Source organism: Lissotriton helveticus, chromosome 2_1 (genome assembly GCF_964261635.1).
Source record: "Lissotriton helveticus chromosome 2_1, aLisHel1.1, whole genome shotgun sequence".
NCBI classification, from domain to species: domain Eukaryota; kingdom Metazoa; phylum Chordata; class Amphibia; order Caudata; family Salamandridae; genus Lissotriton; species Lissotriton helveticus.
Genome location: NC_136059.1, coordinates 264,909,757 through 264,929,729, shown reverse-complemented (window position 1 = coordinate 264,929,729; position 19,973 = coordinate 264,909,757). Strand labels below are relative to the sequence as shown.

At 44.7% G+C, this 19,973-nt stretch overlaps 1 protein-coding gene across 1 annotated transcript in view; it reads left to right on the top strand.

The window, feature by feature from the left end:
* CFAP53 (cilia and flagella associated protein 53) overlaps positions 1-19,973 on the top strand; it is a 181,744-nt gene that overhangs the window by 54,141 nt on the left and 107,630 nt on the right. The window contains exon 4 of the mRNA XM_078674795.1: positions 4,566-4,869. Coding sequence (XP_078530921.1) covers positions 4,566-4,869 — 304 coding nt within the window. The remainder of the gene's footprint in view (positions 1-4,565; positions 4,870-19,973) is intronic.

Below are 19,973 nucleotides of genomic sequence, written 5' to 3'. Positions count from 1 at the left end.
ATTTTCCGCATTACCTGATGGTCTTGAGCCTCCAGAGAGTTTCAGTTTATTCGCCAGGTAGTGAGGAGAGGAGGAGTGCTAGGCTTTGTGGGTGATACAGGCAGTCTTGTCGATAGATCTTGCCTCGACAGGAAGCCAGCGGAGGGTGGATAATAAGGGTGTGATGTGGTCGCTTCTTTTATCCCCATAAATGAAACGAGCTGCTGAATGGAGAACAGATTTAAGGGGGGACCGGTGGGATTTGGGGAGGCCAGTAAGAAGAGAATTACAGTAGTCCAGTCTGGAGAGGACCAGCGATTGGACTAGGGTTTTAAGGTCTTGCTCCGAGAAGAAGCGACAAATTCCCCAAAGAAGGGTAAACATCACTTACAACAAAACTTTTACAACGCACTACCATTACAACGCGGTCATTACAACGCAAACTATTACAACGCATTGCGCTGGGGGGCGCTCTAGGATAGGGAATAGGTTAATTTACTATCCAATAACCTTCCCTAGTGTCCACGGGGACTGGAGTTGGAATAGTAAATTAAACTATTCACTATCCAACACCCAAAAGCGCTATGCGTTGTAATGGTATGCGATGTAAAAACCGCGTTGTAAAGGCAGGCGTTGTAATAGCCTGCGTTGTAACGTCATACATCCCCAAAGAAGACGCAGTTGGTATCGAGCAGACTTTGCAACAGAGTTGATGTGGAAGATTAGATTGTTTTTTTCGTCGAGTATGACACCAAGGGATTTTGCGCTGTCGACAATGATGGGTTTATTGTTAAGTAGATTCATCTGATCCATCCATGATTAAACCGGGGGAGGAAAAAGTGAGGAGGAGGAATTCAGTTTTGGCGGGATTCAGAATCAGTTGATGAGTTGACATCCAGTTTTGAATGGAGTCTAGAGTAGAGCTTAGGATAGAGAGATCGTGAGTGGAGGCAACCTTGAGGTAGATTTGAGTGCCGTGTGCATAGAGATGATAGTGGATCCCGGATTTACTTAGGCGATTTCCCAGAGGTTCTAAGTAGAGGTTGAACAATGTGGGTGCAAGTATGGCGCAGCTTAGGCAGTTAAATTGCTTGCAGCGTCATGCTGCACCATTTCATTGTAAATATCACCCCGTGTTTCTAGTGGAAATAACGTCTCCAGATGAGCGAGTGAAAGAAACGCAGACCCTTTCAACTTTTCCTTTACAGTGTTGGACAAAATTGCCAGACCTATTTTTACCTGAAGGTGGCAGCAGAGTTTCACTTGTATCAAGTGGTCCATAACTGGCGTTTTATATTATATGATCAAGAGGAAAATAGATTTAAGAAGCACTACTGACGTTTTGATTCCACACAGATGTTTTTGCCTCTGAGATACATTTTGATTGGGCAGACGTTGTTTGCTTCCAGTAAAACAATGGTATTACAGTTTTTGCCTTGTGGGAAAGCTTGTGCTCAACAAAGCAGGGCTGAGTTGGTTATGGCGAAAAGCTATTGATCCAGGCTATAAGCCTGATCTGTTTATTATGGAAGGTTACGAGCAAGGCAGTAGGCCTGACATATTTATTGTGAAAATCATATCCATAAGCATATAGGCCTTCAAGGGTGGATTGTCATCACATACTGTGTTAAAGATCTTAGGCAGGTATGTTGACACAAGTAATGTCACAGATTACTGTAGATGGTTACACTCAATGACAAACCCTAGGGTTAGAAGTTTTGCACTTTGGGAATCCTTATTATATCATTTAAGGAATGTTTTTATATTGTTTAGCCAGCTATGATTGTGTACATGTTTGTAAAGTTATAATTATTGTATATTATTTAGCCAGCTATGATTTTGTATAAATTTGTAATTTTATGATTATTGTACATTGTTTAGCCAACTATGATTTTATACATATTTGTAATGTTATGATTATCGCATATTGTTTAGCCAGATAGAATTTTGTACATATTTGTAATGTTATGATCATTGAGAGGGACCTTGGCTCTGCAAAATGTGTGCAGATTTTAGTTGGGCAGAAGATGTGTGCTTCCACTAAAAATAGTGCTTGTATTGCACTTTTTAACTTGTGGGGAGCTCAACACAGCAGTTAGTTAGTTAGGGACATGCTATTGTTCAAGGCCTTTGGCTTGATCTGTTTATTATGAAACGTTTTTGTGTGAAAAACTTATGTCGTAGGAAATAAGCCTTTAAGGATGGATTTATTTTACATTGCATCAATACTGGTAGACAGACATTTTGCTACATGGAATTTCACGATTACTGTAGTAACAAAGGATTTTGTTGGTGGTTACTTGCTTAGACAAGCTCTATAAGGTAAAAGATTATGTTCTGATAATCCCTGCTAGTTTCTTGGGCTTGATGGGTGTAGTTGTTTGCCAGGCCCTTGTCATAAAACACTTAAAAACACACATACCAAGAGGGTATTTTGGTCAGTCCTCATCTGTCTGTTCAAGTGCTCTGTTGCCCTGTGAGTAAGGGCATTTTGCCCGATCCCATATGCATGCACACACTCCTTAAATGAGTGTACTTGAGTGTGTGGACTAGTGGCCGGTTTGTTAGTTTTCCATTATCCATTTATAAGTCCCCTTTCAAGTATTCCCTTCTTTTTTGTGGCCATCCTGTAGTTACTTCAAAAGTCCTACTGGGCCACTTGTTTGCGGCTCATTTCAACTGCAGTGTTTGTTGCATCCCGTGTGGCCACTTAATCTAAACGGAGTGTCTTTCACTGTTGTACCGTTCCAAGATGTAGACCACGTTTAGTAGAATGTTGTTGGCAGCATTGGCTCTTAACAATGATCCACTATAAACTTTAGCAGTTAAAGATGGATTCCCAGTGCAATGTTTATTGAGTGCCTAACTTGGAATGGTATTATGCCTCATTGGGTATCATGGAGTATTATTGTTTTTACTGCTGCAAAATGATTAACACATTGGGCCACATGTATGACCGTATCATTTTGCGAATCGCAAAATGAAGTGTACTCATGTTTTCAGACACATTTAGAGATTCCCAAAGTGTTCACAAATGACCTACCTCATTAATATTCTTGAGGTAGGTCGCAATTTGCAACCCATTGTGAATGTCCTGTAATCACAGGGATGATGGCCTGCCGTGGTCTGCAGACCAGCATGTCTGTGATTGGTTTTTAAATAAAGCTATTTTTTTTAAATGCAGCCCATTTTCTTTAATGGAAAACGGGCTGCATGTAAAAAAGAAAAACTAAAAGTTTCCTTTTCATTTTTTGAAGTATAAGCAATGGTCCGTGGGACCACTGACTGCTCTTAAAAAACGTTTTTGCTACCATTCACAAAGGTGGGGACCTCTACCCATTTGCAACCGGCTCACCACCTACTTGAAGTATCGTGCATCCACCTGCGACTCGCTATTAGGGAGGGACGTCCTTGGCACGCCTCTTCCTAATAACAACTTGCAAATCCTATTTTGCGAGTCGGTAGTTGGTTTTGCAAAATAGGGTTGGGACATGGCAAAAGCCGTTTTAGAGGTCGCAAACGGGCCGAATATCTGTTTGCGACCGCTAAAAACGGTCGTACATGTGCCCCATTGTCTCTAAACGTGGTAACTAGATTCAAACTTTAGAAGAAGTATACACTATGTACAAGATTAGTAATATGTTTAATTATATTTATTGTATTGAGAGTATATGCCCTTCAAGTTTAGGTGGCAACTTGTTTTCTTTTTTCTACTTTTACTTTATTTTACATATGCTTGTGACAGCCAGTGTTTTCCATATTATTGTGGATAGTTAAGCGGGTGAGTGCAAAAATGAGTCAGTGCATGGATAAACAGAAGTATGAGGGACTGAGTGAAACCATAATGACATAACGATGGCCTAAACTCATAAGTAATTAAAGATGCGTTTTCAGTTACAATTCAGACCTATTGGCTTGTTTCCTCCTGGCGAGAGATTTCAGAGAAAATTACATACTATTTTAATCTATTTCATAAACCAATATAGCCAATATACAGTGTGCCAGGCAGGCGGGAATCTCGGTGCCTTCAGTGGAGCTGCAGGTGTGCTGGCTCCATTGAAGGCACTGCTGAGTGGGTGCCATGTTTGTTGAACTTACTTGGAAACAAAGACCCAAAGCAGGAGTTTATTTCCTGAAAACAACAAAAACAAAGACCCTGATGCACAGGGAGCTGCCTTCCTGCACATTGTGTGTGTACCTTACCTGGGATTGTCTTGCCTAGCATGATGGTCGCAGGAAGAAAAAGCGAGTGACGGTCGCCCGTCCTGAATAGGGTGGGGTGACCATCACTGTGACCTGGTGGCCCTGTAGTGGATGGGATATCAGGTCAAAGGTTTACATCGGCGGACCCAGTTTAAATGTTCTGACTGTGCTTCCCCCAACTCTGAAGAGACCTTGGCAACCTCAAGTTTAGAAGGGTGGTAGCACCAGAGATTTATGGCAGTGGTTCAGCTCAACTAAGCTCTAAATGAGGCTTCCTGGTAGTCTAAAATAATTCAAGGTTTTTTCTATTGGTGTGTATTCTTTCCCAGAGTATGTCTTAGATTTTAGGGTAATTGTTTTTTTAAATCTTTTTCTCGCCCCAGAGAACAGTGTGAGGAGCTACGCTCACTACTGTCCCAGAATCATGAACGTCAAGTGTGTACAGAGAGATTGGTGCAATTGAGTATCAAAGAACAACTGCAAAAGCAACAGAAGGAAGAAGATGACCTCTATGCCCAGCTCTGGGAGAAAGACCGGCTGCTGAAGGAGGAACGAGCAGAGAGAGATGCCCAAAGCCTGAAGGAGCGGAACCGAGGCATGCTCGATGTACTGCACCTCCAGATGGCAGCCACGGAGGCCCAGAAGATGGAGGAGAAGAGACTCAAGGAAGAAGAAGGTCGAATCATGGTAATTCATGTTTGTTTTGCTGTAATAATGAGATAAGCAGTTATGAAGATTATGTCAGCTGACATGCGGGGCGTCAAGGTACACTGCTAAAGGAAATACCATTCCCCAAATCGGCAGTTTTAGTAGTACTGGTTGTGTCATTTGTTGGGCAGTAAAACTGAAGCCAATGTATTTTATTTATTCAGACATTTACCAATAGATAATTTGCCAGCCTAAAGGTATGGGTGGGAACCAGTGGGTAAAGTGCACAACTCTGTTATTTGTCAGATACAAGCATTCTGAAATGTTTACATCAACGAACCTACTATTGTTTGCGAGATTTGCAAAGTACACCTAGATATCCTTCACCTTGTTTCCTTTGTGCACCGGACTCCTTCAATGTCATGCGTTTTGTAGCTATCCCAGCTCTTCTTTGGAGTGCCTGCAGCTTACTATATCTTCGATATCTCAGGCAGGTCTCAAAGTGAAATGATCTTTCTACCCCTGTGCTAGCAGGGGGTTTCTTGTCTTCCAGTTTTCCCTTCATTCTTTTTGTATCCCCTTTTCATAGCCTCATACCTTTTTTTAAATAGGTTAACAATACTTTATTTAGGCAATTAAGTCCATCAAAGTAAAGTACAGCATAAACATTTATAAAAAAATGTGTATAATACGATAAAAAGAAAGGAAAACAAGCATTTGCAATGCAAGTGGTGTCGCATTTACGAGAGTTTGAGCTATTGGCAATGCAATAGCTTAAACTCTCCCAAACGGGAGACTTCTTGCATTGCAAATATTTGTTTACTAGCGCCCACATTCATAGCAGCCGCGCCCCTGTCTTTAGACAAACCGCGTCTAAAGAAAGGTGCGCCACTATTAAAGTAAAAGCGCAGCATGGGGTGCACTGACAAAAAAAAAAGTATCTGTCAAGTTGACAAACAGATGTTTTTGTAGACAAAACACGATCACCAACCATCCAACATGGCAACTAATTGATCTCATGCGATGAACCTCCATGCTCAACATTCACTTTACTCAATGGGAACAACACAGTCTTAGGGACAGACCAGATAACAATATAAGACTCAGTCTTGGGGTATGAGCAACGCCTTACTATAAATAGCAAATAGAGATCAATAAAATGAGTTATTTGCAGCACTGAGAGGCTGCAGTCAGTCGCATAAAGTGCTACACACAAAACAGTTACTAGCTACTAAGTACGTTAAACGTGCACAGACATTGATTGCTTATTCTCACTGCTAAACGATAGCAGTGGTTTTGGCCACTGAACATGGGTGAGCAACACAACCCTAAAGAGAACATTATTGTGTTCAACCTTAGGAGGAGATGAGAGTAAAGAAAGAGGAGACCGCATAGAGAGAACAAGCTTGTGTACTGTTGACGGGTTCTACTGGGAACAGTAGAAACCAACAACAGTTCTGCCCAATGTGTTTTCCTGTATGTTAGAATGTGGCTTACCATAGCTGAAAACACTGTTCTACGTACAGTAATACCAGACTATATAGAAAAACCTCCTTCTGGTAGATTTAAGTAAGGTGTTTGTCCAATTAGTTCTGCATGGCCTGTGGTGTTGTGATCTTGACATTTTAGCAGCAGGCACTTTTGTCTCTCACGTGCTTATAGGCTTCTATTTATCAAAGACCGTTACAGAGGTTCAGTGGAGAATTTAATGGCATGGTGAGCAGAGATGTAAGGCAGAAAGGATTTAGGAAAAGAAAAAAATAAATAACTCCGCCTTCACAAGACTCCATACGTCCATATCCAATTAAGAGTCAGCAGGAAAGCAAGAAAGTTTCATTTTAAGTGCATATTTCTGCATGCAAAATATACCTAATTCACAGGGAGATGACCGGCTTTTCTGTCTTTGTCTGCCTAGCACGGCAGAGTACAGTGGTCTCCGAGTGTGGTGCAAAGGTTCTGCAGGCAGCACTGTTCTTTAGCCTCCCTCAGCCCTGCAGTCAGTCACTCTGCCAGACATAACAAGCATTTACAATGCAACGGTTTCGCCTTTTCAAAAGTTAGAGCTAATGGCATTGTAAATGACTAAGTTTTTATTTATGTGTTGGTTTTGAAAACAGATAAATAAATGGCATTGTCATTTACATTGCCAATAACTTAATCTCTCGCAAATGTGAGACCTATTGTACCCTACTGGACGAGCTCATCAGACCGCAATTACTTGCAGACGAGTTCTATAACACAACAGTGACACTGCTAAATCCAGCGCTTCACAATAGAAACAGAAATGATACATGAGAAGATTACGAGTGAACAAAGTACAAAAGCAGACGTTAAGTTACATGAGGCAAAAGTGACAATTGTGAGCAAACAAAATACATGAGGTAGCAAAAGGTACATTACAGGAGTAATATACGAACTCGAAACTGACAAAGAGTAACGGGCAGAGGGTGTCATATTGGATGAAGCGGGCACTTCAAGTGAGGGTCAGCGGGCACTTTGCCAGGCAGGGGTTGGGAGCAGCGGGCAGAGGGGTTGAAGAGAGCACTTAAAGCAAGGGGCAACCTGCACTTCTCCAGACAGGGGCCGAGAGCAGTGAGCAGTTGGGTTGGAGGGGGTGAAGAGGGCACATCAAGGGATGGGCACTCTGCACTTCACCAGACAGGGGCAGGTAGACTCCAACATAGGATGTCAGAGTTGGTGCAGAATACACTTTAAGTGAGAGACAGCCTGCACTTCACCGGACGAGGGCAGAGAGATGGTGCACTACACCCGTGCCCCGGGGTGATGCCCAAGGATGACGAAAAATACGTTCTTGAAAGTGCTGACACCACGGAAGTTGTGAAAGCGTGTGCTTAAAAGCTAATTATGGACCTGTGTGTGTCTATATGGACGATCGTGCATTTATAATTTCAAAACATGCGACGTGCGTGTTTCAATGCCAAGGTTTATGTGGGGGAAACAATGTCTCTAACATATACCAGGAATTGTAGTTTACAAGTGCGGAGGTTCTTTTAATATCACAACACGTCATTAAATCTGTTATGGGGTGCGGAGTGAGTTCTCTCGCTTCAGAGGCCCGGTACCCCCTTTGCGGGGGCTGACAGTGTTCTTTGGGGGTGGGGGGGGCTGCAGCTGGGGTACGGGGACTCGGCAATGAAAGGCCCCGTCAGGGTTGTTTGCAGTGAACACTGGCATATGCACGATTCGTTCCTGGCAGAAAGCTGCGGCGCCCCGTTCTCCCCCGACACCCTCACCTGCACCCCCTCCAGTCCGAGCCCCTCCTGCTTAACTTTACCTCCTCTCTAGCCGGGCAGAGGGGGTGCCTACGGAGGCCCCCGGACCCCGTCATGTTCCCTATGTCCGCCATGTGCACCTCAAGTCTGACAGAGTTTGCACGGAAGGGCACACGTGTTCTACTTGTGCAAACGCACGCCAACATGTGAGCACACTTGACAGAAAGCGAGGGGGCATTACTTTGCAAAGGAGGGGAGGATAAAACAGGCCGGGGAAAACATACGCTGTAGTCTTATAGACGGAGCGAAAACAATGTTGGCCAGTACATTCAGGGAAGAAATGTGGTGGGTAGCTGACTCGGGGGATCCTTGGTGGCTAGTAGAATGGGCAAACGGAGTAGCCTTTTAGAAAAACTAGAATGCATGTCGGCAGCTAGAGGGTGAATGACCCCGCTGCATGTTAGCACTGTTGACTAGTGTGAGTTACAATGGAATCGTTGGCCAGTAGTGCAAGAAAAAGAGGTGGCCAGTGAAAGGGGTGAAATTAAGTGATGGATAGTCCAGGAGAGAAACAAGCTAGTGTGGGGTGCAGGATAACGAGGCCCAGGAAATGCACTGGAAGGGGATATCGGTAGGGACCCGAGCTGCCGACTTTGGAACGGGGTGTCCGGATTTGAGTCTCGGCGTCGACCCAACACTCTGTGTTTCTGAACGAATCACTTAATCTCCCCGTGCCTACAGAAAATGAATGTGTCCTTGTGTGATGGAACTGGCGCTCATGTAAAGCGCTTCGATACCTTCAGGTCAAGTTGCGCTATATATAAAAAACGGCATTGTTCACTAGTGGAAACAAGAATCGGTGGTCCGTGCTAATAGAGAAAATGTGTTTTCCGCTAACAGGAGGTAAACAGAGTATTATAAAATGAAAGGAGCAGAAAGCAGACCCAGCCAGTAGTAAGCATCTCATTCAGGTTACGCGTTTATCTAGCAGACAATCCAAATAATCTTCCCCACTTGAATGAGAAAAATGCATTGCTTGATTAAAAAAATAAAAGTGAACGGTAGGAGTCCCAAGTATGGTAAATTGAGACGCACGAACAGAGGAAACTCCGGCATCTGTGAGCACGAGCTGCGGACACAAACCTTAATTTTACCTAGCGCTAAGGTCTTTTTCTCAATAAAACAGAAATCCGCTGTCAAGTTCCGCACCGTCTGCGGCGATCTCCCGAAGCACTGACCAAGACTCGTGCTCCTGGACAGGCCGGTGAAAGCGCCTTTGGAGCGGCTGCGACAGGCCGAGGGCTCCGCTCCTTCCCCGGCTGAGGGCAGGGCCGAGAGAGGGAGCCGCCAGGCCAGTTCAGCTGGTTCAGGAACCTCTCACTAAGAGCCCCTTGTGCCCCCGGCCATCCCGGGACTTGCAATCACCCAGGGAGCCTCGGGCAAACCAGGGCCGGCCATCCCTTCAGTTCTTTCACCTCCCTTCTGTTAAATGTTTATAAACATTGGGCTCTTCCGTCTTTGCCCAAGAGCACACAGTGCAGGCGTGTTTTCGTCCAGCCAAGAGTGGCCGATAATAATCTGCGGCAAAGGACGGAAGAGGGAGGCAAAATAAACTTCTCAGCGGACCGGGGCATTTCTTGAAAGGCCTAATTGCTGTAGTGAACAGGAAGTTTAAAATGATTACATTGCGGCAGAAGCAACGAGAAGTCGACGGGCCCCGGCGCCATCTTCGGCAGAATGACCAAAACAAACCTCTGAAGAAAAAAAAAACAACCGCCCACCGCCGCAATGACGACGTTAAAGGGGCGGGATGAGTAAAAATCGCGGGAACGCCTACAAATCTGCTCCGGCAATGACGGACAGATGTCTGTTCCAATGGCTAGCCTCCATTTATGGAGCTAGCCAATGGAACAGAGAGGCAGAACAAAGCCACACAGTGTAAAGACATAAGATTTCGCCCTGCGCAAAAGGCTGCTGCGCAGCTTTCGACAGGCGAAACCTAAAAAGCCGATAAAGAAGAGAGAAGGCATCCATACTTGGACCTCCTTCACGTCATTACCTTTGAGTGGGTTGCATCACACCAGCTCCATAGCAGATGCACACATTCCAATGCACTGGTAGCAGGTGGAGGTGGGCGGCTGGGAGCTACGCATTAAGTTAGTAGGATGTGTACGCCGAGATACAAACCACCGACTACCGTTTTACCAATGCTCGGGATGAACAATACAGTGTCGAGGATTCAGCGCAAAGGTGAACACATAGGAGAAAGATCAAAGGTTGAATAAGGCCATCTGAAACTCGATGCTTTGCCGTTCTAAGTTCTAAACTATCCTGGATAGTTCAGCTTTCTGCAGTACATTTTTAAACGAGGCATCAAATGCGTGCAGAAGCTGACATCTGCTGGTCACAAGTTTAAATCTTCCTAGCCTTTTGGGCAACAAATAATAAACTGCTGAAGACTGGTGTGAAACACTATATAATGGAAAGTTATTTCGATGGGACACTGAAAGTGCTGATCCTTGCACTCCGACTTGTGGCAGAAATAACAGTAAATGCTAAATTACTGCTTTTTAGGTCTCAGAAAAAAAGGCATATTGGCGTTTCTCCTGACTTGGCAATGGATTTTGAGAGCATGGATAATAAGTAAATAAAAAGGCCGGAAGAGGATTCGAAACAAGCCATGTATCCTGACTTTAGCACGGTGGTGGTGACCTGGATGAACGCCAACTCTTTAAAGCTTAATGGCGATAAGACGGAGATCCTGATCTTGGGTAAAGATCGTAACCTCTGGGGCCCGCAACACTGGCCGCCTGAGATGGGTCCTCTCCCTCAACCCTCATCACACGTGCGTAACCTTGGCTTCATCGTGGGTGATTCTCTCTCTATGCGTCAGCAGGCAACTAAGGTTACTGCAACCTGTTTTACCATTCTGAAATGGTTGAGAAAGATTGGGTGGATGCTCCCATCACATGCCCAGCGTACCGTAGTCCAAGCCCTTGTCACCTCTCGGCTGGACTACGGGAACGTGCTTTACTTGGGCGTTACACGGAAATTACAGCGAGTTCAAAACTCCACGGCTAGATTACTCTGCCGCGCTCCCAAACTCTCACCCACATCTGGGCTGCTGGCTGATCTCCACTGGCTTTTTGTGGAGAAACGGGTCAAGTTTAAAGCCCTAACCTATATGTTCCGCATTAAACACCTACAACCACCCCACTACCTGCAACTTTTAGCCTGCCCCCATGTTCCTCTTCGAAACCTCAGATCCTCTACTCAAGAAAAATTTCGAGTCCCTAAAATCAGGCTGTCACGCATGGGGGGGCACTCTTTCTCATATCTAGCCCCTACCCTTTGGAATAGCTTGCCGCTGCCTCTCCGCATGCAACCTAATCTCCTTTCATTCCGTAAATCCCTGAAAACATGGCTTTTCGGCCAATAGGCTGTTCTTTCTCTTTGCTGTTCTTGTACAGCGCCGGGAAACCCTTTTGGATAGCTGCGCGCTGATATACAAATTTAAAAAATAAATAAATAAATAAATAGCACACCCCATTTACCGCACCCCATGGGTAAGCAAGGGCCGTGCAGTCCCCGTTCACAGAGCAGGCACCGGATCTGAATGAAATAACTGAGAAGCATTAGCGGGCTCGAAGAAGTGTCAGATGTTTGGAGTCACTCTGCCATTAAACCTCATGACTCACCAGTGCAGGCATGCTGTAATGCTCCATGCAGCCAGTCTGCAGTGCCGCTGCTATATTTTTAGGTCACTCCCTGGTGGCAGGATAGTAAAGACAGTTTCCATTCACAGATTGGTTTACAGCTCGACTGCAGCTTCCTTGTAAATCTGCGGAATACAAGAAGCAGACAGGCCTGATACGAAACAAGAAACGAGGAAAACATTTCACCCTCATAAAATCATGGGCAGAACTCTACATATAGTATAGTTGCTGTTAACAATTGAAAGTCTGCTTAACTATTTTAAAGAGAGCTTAACAGGTCTGCTTAATCACGACGGCATGATGAAAGGCGCACAGGCAGAGAAGCGAGAGTAAAGCACGCGCGGCCACGCTAAATGGAAACAGATGGCCCCTGCGCGCAGCTGCTTGCTCCCGCAAGGTGGATGCCTCCACATGCAAGAGTGTGTGGAAAAAAGCAGACCAATTTCTAAAGGTCATCTCCTAGAGTAGCGCATGTGCGCTACACTAGGCTCGACCTAAAAAAACACTTCATAAGTAAGGCAGACCGTTCATAAGAGGGTTGCTCGATAGATAGGGCATGACATAAAAGCAGTGGCGGTTGGTTGGGAACAGTGGTGGGGGAAGGTGAGAGGTTAGGAAAAAATTGATTGCATGATCGCCAGCTGCCGCCTCTCCGCCTTCGATGCAGGAACAGGAAGCACCCAGCCTCCCAGAATCCCCTGACCAATCTCGGTGCTGCAAATGCAGCATTGTCATTAGTCTGACTGCAGTGGTTCACCACTCAGATGGGGACTGGGAGGCTGGGCATCTTCTCCACCCAGGCTGTACTGCAGCCTGTTTGGATAACATGCAAAGTGCGCATGACGGTTTGATCTGCCCAAGATGGCCGCCAAACTGTAATGGCTACTAAAGTGTAGCAGGAACCACTCGTCCTCCCTCTCCCAGACAAACCCAGCCCGCCCCAACCCGGCTGGTTCCAAGAAGAAAATTATAAGAACGTAAAGTTTTTAAGGTTGCATTATTATAATTTTCTTTTTCTTTTTGTTCTTAGTGAGGCAACGGTCCTCCACCTTAGCTGAGTTGCCGTCCCTGCATAAAAGTGCAAACAAAGACATGCTGGACTGGCTTGTCGCATGTGTATTAGTTATTGTTTCGGTTGGATATGTGGGTTAGTGCTGTTCGAGATCTGGGTTGCACTTAATTGCAAGCATTAAGTGTTACCCAAGGGGGCTACTCCTAAGGATTGGTTAGTGAAGTGCTGCCTGCGTTAAGTTGTGGTCTGGTTTCCATTGAGAAGTGTGGTAAGAGTTGCTATGATTGATGAGTAATAAAAATGGGGTTTATTAAAAAGAGCCTAATGTTTGGGCTTCGATGTGCAAAAATCAAAAGTGTCTTTGTTCTGGGGGCTAAGAAATGCCCAGTTTTTGCTACCACAGTGTTACGAGCATCTAGTAACATTGCCTATACTGGACACCCGTTGGAGGCAAGGTAAGACAGGAAAGCAGGATGATTGAGAGTTACAGGGGGTGACGGGCCAATATAACTTATAAATGTGATAAGCTGGCTGAACTCGCCTTGCAACCTACTTGTGGTGCCTTATCAGTGGACGAGGAGTGTGACGACTTGCACACCCAACCTTGTAAAGAGTGTTTCATGGCAGAGACACGTACCATATTTACCATCACATAAGCCTAATGTGGTTGGTAGTGTGTGGTGTTAAGGTTAAGGTGCTTTGTGGTGTAGTCTAAAAGTCTTGGTGATCGCTACCATTTCCTCAGCTGGATCTTCAAAACCTGTTCCTTTTTTTCATCTTTAAATGTCTTGTCCACTCATCCAATTATCCTATCTTTGACTATGTTTCCTCTCCAATGTCTCTATCGACCAAATAGTTTTAAGGCCGGACGGGTTGATCCACTAAATAGTCAAAATCAATACATTTTTCACGATACCCACAATAAAAATGTAAGGAAAAGTAAACACATAAACACATTTAATTTAATGGATAATATATTCATATTCTTGGGAATTATGAAGACCTAGCTAGAGTTAATTTTGTTGTGTGGTGTGTTGAGCTTATAGGGCTCCAGGCCTTGTATTGGAGCCAGTGGAGTAGCATGCATGTTGCCTGAACTTCCAGCCCGCCATCACAATCCTACACCATCCTGAGGCGGAGAAGGCCATCTGACCCCTTGAATCAGCCATCTACAATGCAGTACTGCTGGGAAATAAGCAGACAGCCCAGCTGTCCCTTTACAACTGCATGAAACTGATAGAAATTGGGACCATTCGTGCTCTCGGCACAAATAAAATGGAGGTCAGGAGACACTAATGTTAGTGGAAGGCACAGGGATAAGGAGAAATTAAATCAGTGCCATATTGGGACATTCCAATATCTGAGGAGGGTAGTGGTGAAGGCCAGAGAATGAAGGACAGCAGACGCTCCTATTGCAAAATGCACAGTAATAAAGACCGAGTTTATGAGCAAGGTTGACTGCTGTAAGGTCTGGAAAAGACTGGTAGCTCACCCCCACTGGAGGTAAGAACAGGACACATCTCACGACACAATCATTGGTGTGCCTGGCTGAAGAGCAGAGCTGGCCAGTGTGAGGAGAGCACATGGGCATTGATGGTGATACCAGAAGGGTACATCAATGCCTAGGATAATATGGGTGTTCACACATAATTCTGGCATTGAACAGGGGCAGAAGCTGCATAATACTGGAGCACTATAACCAGGGCGACTGGAATTACGTGATTCTGTGGCTGCTGCAGTTTCCGCATAATTATTTGTTGCGTTTGGCCAGTATCTGCTGCATAATCTGCAAATTTTAACAAAACAAACTTATTTCTAGCTGAAACGGATCAAAAGTTACTAAAAACATGGCAACACTTGTTCCTGCACAGTGAAAGGCCCTACGCAAAGATTGACTGGTCATCTTTCATTTGCTTATTGCTTCATTTGGGTGTTAAACTGTTACTAATAATGTGAACTCTTTGCCCAGATAGTGTTAATGTCTAACAATTACAAGATAATGAAGTAATACCATCACAAAATGTGCTGCATTACGCTGTATATTTTGCCTCTTCTTATGGCGTAATTTGGTTCTCCTCTGACGCACAGTTCCAGGTCCCCCGACTATAGCCCCTTTCCAGCATTAAAACTAAGGGACCCCACGACAGGGGGGCTAAAGGGCTGTTGACCTGGCAGCAGTGTATGGACCGGCTTGTGCTAGGTGTGGGTAAACCAGCTGCACTAAAGTCAAAAAGAGTGTGTGACAGTGCCTGGCTTGAGTTGGTTCTCTGGGCACTGTCGTTCCAGAAGACATATCCTCACTATTTGGAAAGGGAGCATACCATGACCTTGTGAAGGGAAAACACTCCAAAATTAAGATGGAGACAACATCGTATCAGCGGCTAGTAACTGTTAGGATCACCATGTTCTCCTCAAACAGAACAACAGGAATGGAGAAAATGAACAAACTGCACACCTTACAGATAGACATACCGTTGACCAGAGACACCCCTTTAAACCAAAATTGACACTTTGGTGGTGCACTGGGGCGATCATAGGAAGATGGCATAAGGAATCAGTGAGATAGAAACCATAACCACCATTACTTGAAACCAGCCACATACCACCTCCAGAAAAAAGTGTGAGTTCTAAAATGATGAGTGTGTTACCTAGAGAATAGATTATAGAGCAGAAGGCTCTAGAGAGTGGGGCAGGAGGAATAAGGTTTGGGTGGTGGGACTTCCAGAGAGGAGTGATGGGAACTGCACCATCACATGCTTGGAAAACTTGCTCAAACTGTCAGTTGGAACCGAAGGGCTGTCAACATTTTTTGCTTTGGAGAGAGTTCGTAGAATCCCAGCACTACTGCCCTACCCTTGCCTCCTCCTTGACCAGTAGTGGCAAGTATGTCAAACTACCAAATTGAGACCACATACTACAACAGGCACACAGGAAAGGTCACTTCACCATTGAAAACAACAGTTACGATTTTCCTTGATTTTTGCGGCGACTGTACAGCAAGCGAGGACCTCATTCACTGAAGTGAAGTGAAGTGAAAAATTCGCAAAATGGCTGTAAGTACAACCTGCTGTTCCAAGCTGAATGTAAACTATTGACACATGCTTTTTCTCTGACCTACAGGAGGTTTGGGGCTAGGTTTAGAGACAATCATCTGGAGGAGTAATCCGACTTAAAAGAGACAGATCATAACATAGGAGATTAAGAGACAAAAGAGTTAGGCCTAAGCACATAACTCGCAAATAAGCACAACACAATAGAAACCGGGCAACTGTGGCAGCTGCCAAGTCCAAAGGAGACTTAAAAGCAGCATACTCCATGAAAACTGCAGGAGAAAGAACAAACTCTGACTCAGAACAATCATAGTGTGTCAAGGAGGAAATGAGGATGTCCAAAGGGACTCTACACACCACCAACGAACTAGTAAGAAGAAGATAAGGGGCGATGGTAAGAACCAGCCGAAGAGAGACTTGGTGACAAGGTTGCCAGGTGGCTCTTCTAACGCTGCTGAACAGAGTGGTAGGAATCTCTGCTTCTACTTTTGTTGTTTTATTTGGGCCGATTAATTATTTTCCTTGTATATTTGGGTTGCGTTGCCTGGCATTCACAGTTAGTTATTTTATTCTGTCTTGTTAATTTTACACACACTTTTTCTGGTGCATTTTTACTGTGTTTTAACTGTAATTGTTTTGCTCTTAATTGAAATGTATTATTTTCCTGATAGCTGCTTCAACAGCCTTGGAGGACTCTTGACTCTGCCTTGGTTTAATTGTGCTCAGGCCTGCACATTCTTTCTTTGCACTCTCCCCACCGGGTTAGCTCTTGTGACCTGCCCTCTTGTTTGAGAGGATATGTAATGATATCTGGTGTATGGGCATGCAAAACTGATGGGTGGATATCTCTGCTCCTTCTTTTGTTTGCTTTAATTGGGCCATTTCATATTTTCAATTCAGTTCAAAGAATTTATCAATCTGATAGCTACACAATGGGCTTCCCAGCTCCGGGACGTCTACCAGGCTTTATACAGTGATCTTAAGTAAACAGATAGGTCTTGACATGTTTCCTAAAGCGGAGTAGGCTGTCTTTTATCTGAAGAGTTAGGGATAAGGTGTTCCACAGTTTTACTGTTTAAGCGCAAGGTAAACAAAAGAACGCCTAACTATTCCTTCTATATTTGGATTGCCGGGCCACACACACCCTCTTGTGTTTTTTACTGCATTTAGTTCGTTCCTTATTTTTATTTATTATTTTCCCTGTAGTTGCAACAGCCTTGGGGAGCATTGAGGTCTGTCTTGGTCTAACTGTGCTGAGCATTGCACAGTCCGTCTTCTTTCTCTATTGTGCTGTCCTCATCAGCTCAGCTCTTAGGGTCAACCTCCTATAGACATCTTGTTTGAGGGCTGTATAATGACATAAGGAGCACAGACGTGCTGCTGCTATGTCGAAGGGGAGCCAGAGTCAAGCCTGTCTTCTCCTCCATGCTCACCGACTGCACATAGAACAAGGATTGCCACTTGTCACCCATACAATGTAAGTAGCGTAGTCTTATGTTTTTTATCCCCACAACCTCTCAACACATTTCTTAATCCCTCTAGATCACAAAGCCCATAGTGATTCCCACTCCAGAGTGGCACTTCCAGCATACTCCTGATCACAGATCCAGAATTTAAAACTTGACCCTCGCTGCGAACACAAAGGGGTCGATTCCGATCTCGGTCGGTAGGGCACCAAATCGGGTTGAGCATTAGCGGATCCGATTCGGAGGCTGAATTTCCGTCTGAGTCGTACAGGGTCCAGACGTCGAAGTACGATGCAAACAAGCGCAAAATCTCCGTCCGAATCATTTCCGGGTCCGAACCGCTCCATACGACTCGGTCACAAGCAAACCATGGCACGCAATGGAGACGTTTCACGACCGAGCTAGTACGAAGCTCGATTTGGACAGCCGGATCAAGTCGGAGCGTCTGGCTCGCAATAGCTCCCGAAGTTGGACTTCAGGGGTCCACGTCGGACCCCCTGTCACCCGCAGCCTTACAACTCGGACACAGTGGAAGACCCATGGGTCTCCCCAACACAGGCATGTATGGTGCGGATGGCATGGACGCGTACCCACTGTAGGGGTGCACTTGTCCGCGACGTACCGATTCAGTTAATGGGAGCCTGTGTACGCGTCGTACGACCGGCTCCCATTGACTTCTATGGGAGTCTGACCGAACCGAGTCCGACAGCAAACGGCCACATCGTACTTGCTCGGTCAGACTTCAGGAGTCCGGATCGGTCGGAAAACACCCTGGATCCGGCTCGGTTGGAGTGCTTTCCGTCCCAGATCGGAATCTGCCCCAAAGGCTTGTATTGCCCGACTCATAAGGCCCCTTATGCTTCTCACCCCAACACCACTGCTATTAGAGGCTCATCACATCATTGTAAATCACAATTTGGATCTTGCTTTAAAACAAATGGTTTATTACAGAAACTGGGCATAAAGATGACTTCACTCCTGAAGTATTGATGGTGATCTCCGCAGGTTTCTGGATTACCTCTCTTGACCGCTGTGTTCAATTGAATAGAGGTCCAACAATGACCCCTGGTCCTTCTTTAACTATATCTGCTTTTATGCTCACTGAGGTCAAAGATTGTGAATCTCTCCTTGTCAGTATCTTGGGCAATAATTGTTCTGTCAAGGGTGCTTCTTATTCATACCCCCTTGGTTCTGCACATAGCATCCTTCCATTGCTATTTGACAATATTTCTGTCTTATGTTAGGAGATTTCAATCTTTATGTTGATAACACCATGGCTATTGCTGTGATCGAGTCAATTCTTACTTGGTGCTTCACTTAACCGCAACTGACTGCCCCAACCCATGTAGCTCGTCACACTCTCGACCTGCTTATTGTTCAGTTTTCACTGATTGAGACAACTGCAGCTCTTTAGGTTCCCTGGGCAGATGAAAAGGCTATCCTATTTAATATTAATATGCCATACTCCTCTAATCGTTGGCCTACATCCCGTACAAGCAATCCCATTCAGCCCTGTAACAAACTTGATTTTCCTTAGGAGAATTAATTTTGCAGGCCACACATCCTACTCCACTCCCTGATGCCAACATCAGGTGTGAAAATTGGCATTAATGGTGAGCCAAGACCCTGGACTCTACCATGCCTCTAAAACAGCAGTGGGGAAACTCCTACAACTTTGCTGATAAGACAGTCTCTAAATCAAAACAAAGTAAATACAAAAATCTTGCTAAGCAAGTGAGAGCGAAATTCTGTCATTGTAGCATAATGTCAGCAAATAATCCTGCCAAAGAGATATTCTCCATTTACAATAGCTTGCTTCATTCAGCAGCTGCCTCCATGGCTGTTACACACTCGCAAACTCTATGATGTCATCACTCGTTCACTCTTCCAGGTGAAAGTTATGCTGATTCTAAAATCCTTCCCTCTCTTCTCAATCAATGGTTCACCAGAACTTCATAGAGGTCAAACTTCCACTAATCTCATAAGTGTTTTCATTGTAAGCCTTTTATTTAAGTCATCTCGACTGACATTCTGTCTAATGTCAAATCTTTGACCTCTGCTCTCCTGTAGATCCTCGTCCGGCTAAAATTGCACAAGCTCTAGCTTCAACTATTGTGCTTGTTCTTAAGGAGATCTGTAATTCCTCTTTATAACCATGAACCTTCCCAGGCTCATGGAAAAACTTGCCTTGATAGTTCCTCTCCTAAAGAAGCCTATGGTGGCCCTTCAGTAATGCCCAACTACCACCCCATTTCTCTTTTCCCTTTGATGTCTAGGATGATAGAAAGATTTTATTAACAAGCAGCATTCTGCTTACTTTGAAAAATACCATCTGTTTAATACCTAGAACTTCGATTTCTGTCCCAAACTCAGCATAGAAATTGTGTCTGTTTCTGTCACAAAATATATCAATATGCTTTTGGACTCTGGCAGGATCCCTCATCCTTTTAAACTTGTCGGCTGCATTTGACACAGTATCCCATGACATCCTCATGGACAGACTGTGGGATATTGGTGTCCATGGCACAACTTTTCTAAAGGATCGTATGAAAACAGTTTTGCTTGCTCTGTTCTGCTCAGACTTCAATATTTACAATTTCGGGGTCCCTCGGGGATTATCACCTTAGCTCCACTCTGTTCAACATGTACGTTACCCTTATAGCAGA